This window comes from Juglans microcarpa x Juglans regia, chromosome 7D (assembly GCF_004785595.1).
Source record: "Juglans microcarpa x Juglans regia isolate MS1-56 chromosome 7D, Jm3101_v1.0, whole genome shotgun sequence".
Classification (NCBI taxonomy): Eukaryota; Viridiplantae; Streptophyta; class Magnoliopsida; order Fagales; family Juglandaceae; genus Juglans; species Juglans microcarpa x Juglans regia.
The window spans coordinates 2,471,355-2,484,652 of NC_054606.1; the positions used below are offsets into that span (position 1 = coordinate 2,471,355).

At 35.6% G+C, this 13,298-nt stretch overlaps 1 protein-coding gene across 3 annotated transcripts; it reads left to right on the top strand.

Annotated features, from left to right (window-relative positions):
- The first annotated feature begins 236 nt into the window (after positions 1–236).
- LOC121238533 (chaperone protein dnaJ A6-like) lies at positions 237–6,355 on the top strand. Of its 3 annotated transcripts, XM_041135444.1 has the most exons (9): positions 283–434; positions 1,075–1,149; positions 2,424–2,593; positions 4,081–4,246; positions 4,380–4,521; positions 4,971–5,104; positions 5,192–5,334; positions 5,465–5,663; positions 5,759–6,355. In XM_041135444.1, the coding sequence occupies exons 3-9, from the start codon at positions 2,444–2,446 to the stop codon at positions 6,085–6,087; spliced, it is 1,263 nt and encodes a 420-aa protein (XP_040991378.1). In that variant the 5' UTR covers positions 283–434; positions 1,075–1,149; positions 2,424–2,443; the 3' UTR covers positions 6,088–6,355. The 3 variants fall into 3 exon arrangements, with proteins under 3 accessions (XP_040991377.1, XP_040991378.1, XP_040991379.1); XM_041135443.1 differs by lacking the exon at positions 1,075–1,149 and having other exon boundaries at positions 237–434; XM_041135445.1 differs by lacking the exons at positions 283–434; positions 1,075–1,149 and adding an exon at positions 532–550.
- The last annotated feature ends 6,943 nt before the right edge of the window (positions 6,356–13,298 follow it).

Here is a 13,298-nt window from a genome sequence, read left to right on the forward strand (position 1 = left end):
TTCACACACATATAATATCAGCCTTCAGATCATAGAATGGAGTTATGTAGATCTGGCCGTTGAAACTACTGGTGGCTCCGGACGTGACTCGTGAACGTCACAGCCAATGATAACAGCTCACTTCGTTTGGTGGGCCCAATGGTACATCACCTTACCGCATGTTAGCTGATAGCTCACAGCACGGGTAATAACATCACCGCCGTCATATTTCCCGCGCTGAAAGGAAAACCTATTTCCAGATATAGCCCTCAGCCAGCGGCCAATCAAAAAGAGCCCTAAAGTGAAAGGTTTTTAAGAGAAAGCAAATCCAGTTCTGGCAGTAGCAATTCCCATTCCTATAGAAGATCGCCAACGACAGGGTTAAAACTTCGAAGTCCTTTGCGCATCTGGGAGAGAGACGCGGACGCTACCATCCATATTCTCTCTCTAAGCTCGTAAGTATCTTTCTTTGTACTCTTTCTCCATGGAAGCCTGTTCATTCTTAAAAAATTCAGATTTTTCTCGTCTTTCTGTTAGATTTGTAGAAATTAGGGATTTTTTTGGTTTGTTGGTAAAATTCTAATTTCTATGTACAGAATTATAAGATGTTTGCTACTAGTCAACAAATTTATGATCATATCTGTGTAAATTTGTAAACAAACTTACGGAGTTTTCGTATCCCCAATCTCCACGAGGCATAAGCACTTGTTTGAAATTTTATATCTCAGTACTTTAGAGTTTAGACCCACTTATTGATATTTTCCTAGAGATAAAGGGTACAGAGCATGCATGTAATCGTGGCAACCTTGTTGTTTAAAAATTAAAGAAGCTTCTTTTTTTTTTTTCTCTTGTGGAATTGGGCGTCTTTCAGATTCATAGGTAATTAGGAAGTTATTTTTTGGGAGGCTTTTTTTTGGCTGAGAGGGGGTGGTTCAGACATTAACGAATGTGTATACATTTGGTTGTAGTAAGCTTATAGTTTTGACAGTATAACGACTCCTTTTTTTCGTTCTGGAATTGGCTTTTTACTCTCTCTCTCTCTCTCTCTCTCTCTCCAGCATTTTCTTTTTGTATATTGATTGGATCTTTTGGTAGGATGTGAAATGGACGACTATTGCCCTATTCTTGCTTTGAATGGTTAATAATGCCTTAAGTGGATTTGATTGGGAGGTTGGTCTGCTACCATCTGTTATTTAGTTTCAGTCTTCTTCCTTGTGAATTGTTATGATTACTTGAAACTCTACATGTTTATTGGGAACTCTTCTGTGTCAATCATTACTAGCAATTTTGAATACAAAATCAGTATATTGTTAGTGTGCACCGTTATATTTAGAACTAAGTTGTGAAGCATATTTCTATTGGAATTCCAAAGAAAGTGGACAGAAAACACACTGCAATCCAGGACGTTAAGAAATTAAGGTCAATATATAATGGGATGATTAGATGAGTTACTTCTTTTAGGCTCCACTAGTCTAAAAAATTATTCTGCATTTGATCGCCATAAAAAAATGACGTACATGCTAATGGAATTCGGATATTGATATTTCTTCTTACTCAAAAATAATATATTCATCTAGATAAGTGATCCTGAAAGAAAATTGTTGGAAACTTGGATCTCTTCGCCTTCTAGATGGGTGTTCCTCGTGTACTTGAGTTGGGCCTTTTGTGCTTATCCAATATAGATTTATTACACACATAAAAAATTCTTTATGGGGAGATATTTTCATTTTTTTTTTTTGTGTAACATGCCTATGTTATTTGTTTTTTATATGTAGTTATATTTGTTTGTTTGCATGTGCATTATTTCTGTTGTGGTTGTTCGGGTATAGTTTTTTATGTGATTTTACTACCAACTTTGTTTTTATTGGCACCGGGTGTCCGGGAGCAGCGTCTCGACTTATCCCGGCAGTGCACTGGCCATCAGCAAGGAGTTCTTGCAAGTGCATATCGGGTAATTTAAAGAGAAAATCTCCCAGTCTGATGGCCCCTAGATTTGCACCCAAGGAGATTTGAGCCTTAGACTTAGGGGAGCAGACCCCTCCGAGGCCTTTACCATTTGAGCCAACCCCTAAGGGTTATTTTACTACCAACTAGCTTCCTCGCGTCTTTCTTTTGGAAAATTTCTTGTTATACAAACTCATTTCAAGTTTTGCATTGGCCTTTGGGCCTTGTTTGGATAATGAGTTGATCTCAACTCATCTCATCTTATCTAATCATTATAACTTTCCCAAACTTTTAAAAAAAATATAATAAACAATTCAACTTTTTCAAATCTCAAAACAAAAATAATATTAAAAAACTATATTGTAACAATATTTTATTCAACGTTAAACTCTCATTTCATCTCAACTCAACTCATTATCCAAACCTCCCCTTAGAGTTATGTGGGGTTTAATGAGTTCTGTGGAGTTCGATTATGGATTATCCCTTTTTTGAATATGCAGAAGTTTTGAAGGCTTCAATCATGTTTGGGCGTGGGCCAAAGAAGAGTGACAACACCAAGTACTATGAAATTCTTGGTGTTTCAAAAAGTGCAAGTCAAGATGAATTGAAGAAGGCATATAAAAAAGCTGCAATCAAGAATCATCCGGACAAAGGTGGAGATCCTGAGAAGGTGGGTCCTCTCTCTCTCTCTCTCTCTCTCTCTCTCTCTCTCTCTCTCTCTCTCTCTCCATCTCTCTCTCTCTCTCTCTCTCACACACACACACACACACACTTGTATACATACTGATATGTATATACCTATATATGATGTATGTCATATGCGTGCCTCATTTGTCATGTTAGAAAAACTTTTTTTTAATCAATGTTTGTTATGTTAGGGAAACTATTGGGCATTATCTGTATGGTGGTTGATAAACAATGCATTCTAGGCCCAGTCATATATATGCAGTGAATTTAGATCTTTGAGTGCTAGTTTCAGAGTCTATTTATGCTGAAAGGGCTATACAACATTTTTTTCGATCAGTAAATAAGAATTTTATTGATGAGGACTAGGCATAGCCCAAGTGCATAGGACATAGACAAGAGCAACACCCAATCATGAGTGACTAGGGATACAAGGAAATCATGGATATTCAGACCATTGAAGTCTAATGCAATCAACCAATGGAATAAAGTATTAAAAAGAAAACTCTAAGCTTGTCCATTGACTGCTCATGATCTTCAATGCTATCGCTCCTCTCCCTTCAAAGACACTACCATAGGAAAATGGTTCCCCATCTTCCATATGGCTGATATTTGTGAGTCGCCATGCAAGCCCCTACAGCTTGCTAAAAAATCAATTACCTTTCTCGGCATCACCCAAGCTACCCCTATCCTAGCTAAGAATTCATTCCATAAGGTCATGGCCACTTCACAGTGGAGGAGTAAATGATTCACAATCTCCCCACTCTCTTTGCACGTGCATCACCACTCCACTGTGATGATCCGGCATCTCCGTAGGTTGTCTGGTGAGGATCTTCCCCAAGCAAGCTGTCCATACAAAGAAAGATGCTTTCAAAGGTGTCTTAGTCTTCTAGATACTCTTCCACGGGAATGAAATGTTGTTGTTCGTGATAATTACAACATTTTTTTTAAAAGTCGTGATAAGTACAACATTGATAAGAATATCTTAGTCTTTAGGCTTTTTGAGTCCTTTTTAATTCAGATCCAGGAAATCATTTTTTCAAGAAGCCCGAGAAAGTATACTGGAGTTCACACCTTGTGATGAAAAATCTTACTGAAATGGTTAAGATGGCCAACCTGTGGATGTGGTCATTATGGCCACCTCTCCCAGTCGGTGTGTGTGACAAACATGCCCCTTATTTAGATTTTGCTTGATTAATAGTCTTTGATATGCTACTGATAAAAAAAAAAAGAATAGTCTTTGATATGCTATTTTTTAACTGGCATGATTTAAGGCATTTTCACTCATGAATTGTTTAAGGTTGCAATGTGGCCTTTGAATAATATTATCGAGGAAAAGGGCTTTATGTGATCACATAGAAGAATAATTATGCTAATCATAATAGTTTGTACCTTTTGATGGCATGCATTACTTGGTCTAATATTATTTTATTCTCTCTTTCTTAACACGATTCTGCTTGCATCCTGGATCAGTTTAAGGAGATAGCTCAAGCCTATGATGTTCTCAACGATCCAGAGAAAAGAGAAATCTATGACCAATATGGTGAAGATGCTCTCAAGGAGGGAATGGGAGGAGCTGGTCCCTCACATAATCCATTTGATATATATGAGGCATTTTTTGGCGGAGGAGCCTTTGGTGGTAAGAGAGTATGGAACATCTAATATACCACACATATACATATATATACACACACACTCCTTTTGAGATATCTGGCCTTTCAATCAAAGAACTTTTCAGTCATAAGCCATATTTTTCTGTTGCTCTGATCCAGGTGGCGGCAGTTCACGAGTAAGAAGGCAGAAACATGGAGAGGATGTGGTGCATACTCTGAAGGTTTCTTTGGATGACCTGTACAATGGCACATCAAAGAAACTCTCCCTTTCTAGGAATATCTTGTGCCAAAAATGTAAAGGGTATTTTCTCAATCTTAGCTTATTATATTATTCACTTAAATTGTATAAAAGGGTTCTTTTATGGCCATTTTAAGGGAGTGCTCAGTTTATGGTTGTTTGGTTCCTTTTTTTTAACTTGCAAGATTATAGCTGGAAATATTTTTTTTCCCTGCTTCGTCTTATTTCCCATACTGTAAACTTGCCATTGCCAATGTTATGTAGAAAAATGTGAGTGCTTTTATCGTCTTCAATATATCGAATCTTGGCCCCTTTCTCCATCCTAAGCCTCTTAAATGAGTATATGGTGAAGGGGGACAACAGATTACCTATTGATGGAAGTCGCTGGGACTCCTTCCCCAGTGATCCCCAATAAACATGAAAAACACATTTCAGGTAGGTATATTGAAGAAATGGCTTGATGGAGAAAACTATATACAATGCTAGTGTTTAATTTCACCTAAATATGACAGGAAAGGCTCGAAAAGTGGAGTATCTGGGAGATGTTATGGGTGCCAAGGTACAGGAATGAAAATTACGACCCGACAGATTGGTTTGGGCATGATTCAACAGATGCAACACGTCTGTCCTGAATGCAGAGGCTCAGGTATTTAACTGAGACTTGTCTGCTCCTTATTTCTGATTTTGGACTCTGCTGTTTTTCATTCTGGAAATCCATCTGTCAAAAATGTAGGTGAGGTCATCAGTGACAGAGATAAATGCCTCCAATGCAAAGGAAACAAGGTCACTCAAGAAAAGAAGGTGCTGGAGGTGCACGTTGAGAAAGGAATGCAGCATGGTCAAAAGATTGTGTTTGAGGGACAAGCTGATCAAGCGGTCAGTGAAATTACATTCATGATTGGCTAGGTTTTGAGCATATTTTGTTTGCAAGTCCATTCTATTCGGTTGTGAACTCCAGCACTTCAGGTGTCAACTAATATTTGCACATATTGCTTGTGGTTTGCAGCCTGATACAATCGCTGGTGACATTGTTTTTGTATTGCAACTGAAGGAGCACCCCAAGTTCAAACGAAAGTTTGATGATCTCTATGTAGAGCACACCATCAGTTTAACAGAGGCTCTTTGTGGGTTTCAGTTTGCCCTTACCCATCTTGATGGCAGACAACTTCTGATCAAATCAAATCCTGGGGAGATCATTAAGCCTGGTATTACATAGTGACTTACATGATACTACCTGATTCAATTTCTTTGCACCTTAATTTTTTTGTTGCTTTGCGCTCATCAAGTTTTTTAAATGCAGGTCAATCAAAAGCAATCAATGAGGAAGGAATGCCGCATCACCAGAGGCCATTTATTAAGGGTCGGCTCTACATTCACTTCAATGTGGATTTCCCAGAGTCGGGAATTCTCTCTCCTGAACAATGCCGGACTCTAGAGACAGTACTGCCCCCAAGGGCTAGCAAGCACTTGACAGACATGGAGCTGGACAATTGTGAGGAGACCACTTTGCATGATGTTAACATGGAGGATGAGACGAGACGTAGGCGGCAGCAGCAGCAGCAATACCCAGAGGCATATGATGAAGATGATGAGCCATCAATGCCAAGAGTGCAGTGTGCACAGCAGTAAGGCTGTCGTAGTCACATCTTTTTTGGTCACTATTTTAGCAAAACACAATTACAGGGCAGTATCGTGTTTGCGATATGCCAGTTATTAACCGTATTTCTCATTATCTCATAGGCTTCCAGGCCAGCTTTGTATTGCTATATCAATATTTATAGTTAGGTTTGGGATGTATTCTTTCAGTCATATTTCGTATGGTTTACTTGTTATGTAGTATTGTTTTGAATGCTATTTCCAAAATATTTGAGTCCAATGAAGGAATTGCTTTTCAACTGATTCAGCCCAAGGATCGCCAATTTGCCATCTGAGTATCATCTTGATATGATATTTAATGGAGTTGATTTATATAGCTGCATGGGTTATTTTAACCAATTAAGATGTGATTATTCCGGTAGCTAGGTAGATGGCGATGCATTTGCATTTCTCAAGAAAGGGTTTTTCTCCTTGCCCATATAATTTGGCATCGAGAATTCAATGTCAGTGTTGAAGGTACTGTTCTGACTTGTGAGCCAGAAAGTTACGAGTAGTTGCCAAGCAGGGTCGAAAATGTCACCGTTTATGTCCATTTGTTTTTCCCCCTTTCTCCGTAGCAATCACAGATTCACAACCAAAGCCTAGCGGCCTCCATAAAACCGTGTACAAGTAGCAATCGAAGAGAGTTAAAATCGAGATGCATCACAAACCAAGACCACAAGCATACAGGTGCAAACTGCAAAAGCAAACTAATCGCAGAAACCACCCCAACTGCTACACCTAAAATATCTCATACATACCCAGAACTCCCATATTTTTCGGTTCTTTTGTTTTTTCATGTCATATATAATCCTAATTCATTCGTGGGCTTATTATCATGGACAATGAAGGAGCAACCTTGGTTAAGTTCTGGACTGTCTGCAAGAACCTATATTTCATTGTGTCTTTAAATGATTCTTGCTTTCTTTTGTTGCACTACCTAGAAAATGATTGCAAACTGGGTCAGATTTTTTTTTCCTGCTAATATCAATTACATATAGATTTACCACATTGTCCGAATGATTAACGTTTCTGATTCTGTCAACATCGGAAGTATGCAAAACTCATGCAGGAAGGCTGGTATGTGATTCATTAGGCAATACAGAAAGTTCGAAATTCAACAGTAAAAAAAAGACCAATATTTCTCTTCTAACTTCTAAGTCTGCATGACTCTGTCCTAATCAACATTCAGAGAGGTCAATCCATAGATCTATTTTGATCAAGATTTAGTTAAATTTGGTGAGAAACAAAAGCATGTTGTCCTGTTGTCCTGCTGCCTAGGGTTGGTTCTATACCGTTTCTCATGTACTTCTTTGATATATTATTCTGTAAGCAGTGATATTAGTAATTTTGATACCTGGGTTTGGTTTTTTTTATTATATGTGTTGTAACCATAGTTTTCTTCCGTCACAAGTGAGTACTATTAATAAAATTGACGTACCATCATCTTCTTAGAAATAAATAAATAAATAAGCATGTTTTCTTGGATCCAACTAATGTGATACCGAGGACTTTTCCATTTTATTATTCTTCCAGTGCATATATATTTCCATCTTGTACAGCACCGTCCACTACAATATGCTATGATTGTAGGGAATTCCAGAGCTTGAATTCCTCCAAGGTCTTGAGTTCATAATCACAAAGAACAGTGAAGCTCAGTCACTTCATTTTCTTTAATTGGTGGGAAGGCCAAAAGTCACTTTAGTTTTGACGTCGGCTTTAAGTTGTCCATTCTGAACTCTGTGCTTTCTTCTTAAATTTTCAGTTCTTGATCGCTTAAAGGAATAGACTATTACATTGTAGTTGTAAATAGTAAGACAGTATTCACCTACAAACTAATTCGAGTACAAACCTCTCTAAAATGGGTATAATGATTAAATGCCACAATCATTGTGATACCTGAACGAGAAATGTGCGTTTCCTTTCTCAATTGAGTGTATTTGTTTTCTGGGAGACAGACGATTGAAGAAATTTGGAAGTTACATTTGTTCTGTCTGTTCCGTACGTACATATTCAAAGTGAAAAATGATAAACACACAACACTTTATACAATAATATTTTAAAATGAATGGTATTTTTGTAAAATATCTGCTAAAACTAACATCATTTTACAAAAATATCCTTATTTTATAATGTATTGTAAAAAATATTGTGTAAAGTGTTGTGTGTTTATCATTACTCATTCGGAGTAGTCGCCCAAAAACAACTTGCTCGTTTTTCAAATGGCCAAGGTTTAAGGCCCAGTTTGGATACACAACATCATCTCATTTCAATTCATCATTATACTTTTCTCAAACTCTCATGTAAAATATAATAAATAATTTAACTTTTTCAAATTCTAAAATAAAAATAATATTAAAAAATTATATTCTAATAATATTTTATTCAATTTTCAACAAAACATCTCATCTCATCTCATTTGAACTATGTAAGCAAATGAGGCCTAATTCTTTTGGATCGAGCAAATGCTACTACAGATGAATGTTGCAATATCGATCGATCGCTTTCCTAATAATTCCCATGTAGAAACCTTTTGTTTGGTTTTCATTTTGTTTTCATTTTCTTTTTTATCTTTTTAGGCTACCCTTAGATGTTGAACTGAGTTGAGTTGAATTGAGTTGAGATGATAAAATATTATAAGAATATTATTTTTTAATATTATTATTATTTTGATATTTGAAAAAGTTGAATTATTTATTATATTTTATGTTGAGATTCGAAAAAGTTATAATGATGAGTTGAAATGAAACTCAACCTAAACTCACGAAAGTACGTACATTGAAGAACAATACGCAGAACACGATACAGACATCAAATCCAAAACTGGAGACACTTCAATCTTGAGAAACAAACAAAACTTAAATCTCCATAATTTGCAGGAAATAACAGCATGCAATTTTCTTGGTTTTACTCGTTCAAAATTGCATTAAATTAATAGGTTCTACTGAATGATCTTCAAAAACACATGAAATTCATGTGGCATTCGGCCGATTGGTTTCAAGGGGCTGGATTGTTTTAATTTATTTTTTTGCTAGGAGATTGTTCGAGGGCCACTTCATGACAAAGCACATGCATGCATGATGGAAGTGTGTGTAAACACGCGAACAAGATAAAATAACCTGTCCATTTCCTTTCCCATCTCTCATTTAAGCTCAGAGCTACCATTCCTTCCAGGCTACGTGGATAGAAGATTTCTTAAACCGTCATTAGTGGGGACAAATCATTGGCCTAACTCGAGACTGAGAGAGAGAGAGAGAGAGAGAGAGAGAGATAAATCCATGAGAATTAATCTGGTTCAGTTATCAATTAGATACTGCACGTATTTATAGATCATTAATAAATCAATTAGGTACACACATAAAACATGACATCAAGGTCCATTAACTATAAGATGATCGAATCATTATGCAACGTAAATAATAAATTACATGAAACTAACACGTACGTTAGGTATATCAATGGTCAATATTAGTATAAGAATCATGTGATTGTTTGAAGCTAATTACACGTTGAAAATTAGGTTGGATAATCATTCTAGCTCGAGAGTAAATTCCAAGCATTAATTTAATTTGAAATGCTGGTTTGAGATAGAATGTCTTCAGAAATAGTAAATTAATTTTGCAGATTTCAGGCCATATTTCTTGCTTAATTTTGTAACAGTAGTCATTGCTACCTACCATTCATGTACAATATTATCGGAAAGACAAGTACTGGGGTATGCTTTCCTGTATAATTAACTCAAACTTCCCCAGGCGTAGACATCTCATCATGTGCACATGAGTGCGGGGCATTCAGGCTTCCCATTAAAATCATACATTCAGATCGGACAACCTCTTGTTGATTTCAAGTAGAATTATAAGAAAGCTGCGCCGGCTGAGATCTTTTGATTTGTAAAGAAATCCTCCATGAGTACTCAATATATATCATGTATTCTATATATTCTCATTGATTGTTCCGAAGAAAAATAAAATTGCTTTTTATAATTGCAAAAAAAAATCTCCAGAAGAATAATTCTTGCTAAGAAACAAAAGCCATATTTCTCAAAGTTTTTGAAAAGTAAATATAGTTAATTCAATACTTTTCATTCGGATATATTAATGTGGTTTAAGATTCTAGATCTGAATATTGAAAATTTGACCATGAATATTGAAGAAAATGGCTTGTTTGCATATAAAGTTCCATGTCCACCTACCGGATATCTATCTCATCAATCATATATATTATAAGAACTCTAGAACATATTTTAGAGTTTAGATTTCTAGCAGAAATGTTGATGGCCTGCTTAACTTAATCACCAACTAATATTGATATTGCAGTTAGCCATGCAAAAGATTATTGATATTGCAGAGTTCATGTAGTCGTGTGTGTGTGTGTGTGTGTGGGGGGGGGGGGGGGGGGGCGGGGGGGGAGGGGGGATGGGGGGCGTGGTGTGTGTTCGTATAGCCCTTAAATTGATCATTAGACCAAATAGTTTTAGAGGATCAGCCTATAATTAGTTTGAGTTTTGGTGCGGCGGATACATCTTTCCTATTGTTTATAAGATAAAGTAAAGATTTTATTTTTATAAAATTTAATTTTTAAACTTTTCAGAAAAATCGAATTATGCCAAATCAATCTGCATATATGCAGAGGGTCACGTGTCTTCTACACCAAATTTTATATAGAATGTTTCAAATTTTTTAATAGTTGAGTTTACCGAAGGCGAAGAGTTTGGTTATACAAAATAAAATTATCTCATCTCATATAATTATTACAATTTTTACAAACTCTTAAGCAAAATATAATAAACAATTCAAAATTTTTAAATTCCAAAACAAAATTATATTATAACAATATTTTATTCAACTTTCAATAAGACATATCATTTCATTTCATCTAAACTGCATAACCAAACGAATCTCCTATAACATAGAAGAATAGTTTGTATAAATTTAGAGTATGTAAATTTTATATAAAAACTTTAAAAAAAAAAAAAGGGACTTTTTAAAAATTCTACAAAGTTATTGTAGATTTCACATTCTTTTTTAAAAACAATGTTTGCACAAAACTTGTAAATTTTGAACTTATATTTAAGAGAAATTTTATTTACAGTCCCCACTTGGGGACTACGTACGTAGCTTTGCTCTGTATTTAATAATAAACTTGTAAAAGATGAGAACTGATAGAAAATAATCCCTTGTTTTATGGCCCATAATTAGTTCAATAAACTTCTTATCAATGTGCAACTTAATTCTACCACATTAATCCGTTTAAACTGGAATTGTAATATGTATGTCGCTCTCAATAAATCTCTTTAATACTCATCCCATGAGTGAAAGACATCATTTACTAAAACTATATTGAATTTAATGAACCGAACGTGTAATTTTCAAGATGGGAAAATGAAGACATTAATTAATACTGTATATATATATTATATATATATATATATGTTGACATATGACGTTCCTTTGTAAAATCTCATGAACTATTGATGACAAACGAGCATCGATCTGATATCGGTATAAACTTAAGTTCAAAGAAAAGTTTACCTAATAGATCAATACTTGCCAAACAAGATTTTTCCATCTCCAAATTATAAGATTTTGATCGCAGTATATCTAAAAATAATTGATTGATTAGTAAAATGACTAAGATATTCGACTCCAATATTTCTTACACTGAATAAATAGTATTAATTTTAAATAAAATGAAGAGGATCGGTGTCCATAATAACATACTTTATTTCCAAACCCACATTTTAAACAAGATTTTAAGTCTCAATTTACTCAGTTCAACAACGTCTCTATATATTTAGCCTGGAAAATTTACCGAATTTATTGAGGATGACCAAAGATATATGACCAATCATTTGGGTTAATTTTTCTTAAAGCAAAAGCCAAATTAGGTACTTAATCAAACTTCTCAAGTTACAAACTGCGACAGTACGTTGCCATTCAAAGGCTATAAGAAGCAAAGTGGAGCTAATGCCATAAGAATAAAGAGAAAACGAAGCAAAGGGCAAAGACAACTAGCATGGACACACCAAATGATATAAAGGGTTGGTATATGGATGGGCCAAAGTTAGGTTTTGCTTCTTATATGAAACATTAGGTGGGAGATTATATACAAAACATTTTTCTTTTTTTTCTTTTTTTAGGAAGAGGACGGTATTCTAATTTTATTGGCAGCCCTCACACTACAAAAAATACCAATTTTTGCGTCGTTTTTCCTTCCGTCGAACTAGAAATCACTGCAAAATAAGATTTTGTGCGGCAAACTTGAAGTCGTCGCAACATACTTGCCGGAAAAGCAGCCACGCAGTGTAAGAAACAGTATCTTCTTTTATTGCATCGCTTTTTGGCCTTTTCTCGCCATCTGATTTTGCCGCAATAAATATTACATTTCAATTCCTGAGAAGTGGCGACGGTAATCCGTCGTAAGAACTATGTCCCTCTATAGCGACGACATTTATTCCTATTGGGACCAATATCATCGCCGCAAGAAAATGTAACTTTTCTTGGAGTTCCGTTTATTTCGACTTCCCCCAACAGTTCTGGTTTTCCCAATTATATGTAGAGTATATTTCCCAACTTGCAATTCCTTCATTGGTGAAAAGCTCATTCCTTCGTTGACCCAGATTGTGAAAGGTTTGATTATTGCTTTATGTTCTCCTTCTTTTTCCCATTCTAATGCCTTTCACGATGCCATCAATCAAGTTGGGTATCCATTAAACCCCTCTTCTCATCAAACCATGGTGGAACTCAGTAACCAATTGCCCATCAAGGTCGTTGCTTACAACTTGGTTGTATCGTGCTTTTGGTAGCTGCCCTTCCACTCCATTCATGGTGTCGTTTTGTGTGAATCTAACATCGACTTTGCATTTCCTCTCAAAATGCAATAGGCCATAATAAATTGACAAATCCTTGAGTACTGTTGTTGGTCTTGGGTGAAACATCGTGAAAGGTACGCAACAATTTGCATTCTAATTTCTGGATTTTAGCATAACGAATTCTTAGCCACTGCAAGAGAATAAAAATCTTCATTTTATTTGTATTTCGATGGGTCTCATCTTTGTTGGGTTACTAGAATTCGGGTATCCTGTCATATATGATCATCTCTGTCATGACTTGTTTGAATATTTTGCTTGCATATTGTTTATTGTATTGTATCCCAATAAATTATCATTACATTTTGTTTGTTTCAGCTGGATATTTTTTACTTTG

What these genes read in the sequence shown, in the direction of transcription:
- LOC121238533 (XM_041135443.1), top strand. Translation starts at nt 2,444, where the DNA reads ATGTTTGGGCGTGGGCCAAAGAAGAGTGACAACACCAAGTACTATGAA. An exon ending in TTGTGCCAAAAATGTAAAGG is followed by an intron (nt 4,522 to 4,970) that starts GTATTTTCTCAA and finishes TAAATATGACAG; the next exon opens with GAAAGGCTCGAAAAGTGGAG. An exon ending in AGGGACAAGCTGATCAAGCG is followed by an intron (nt 5,335 to 5,464) that starts GTCAGTGAAATT and finishes TGTGGTTTGCAG; the next exon opens with CCTGATACAATCGCTGGTGA.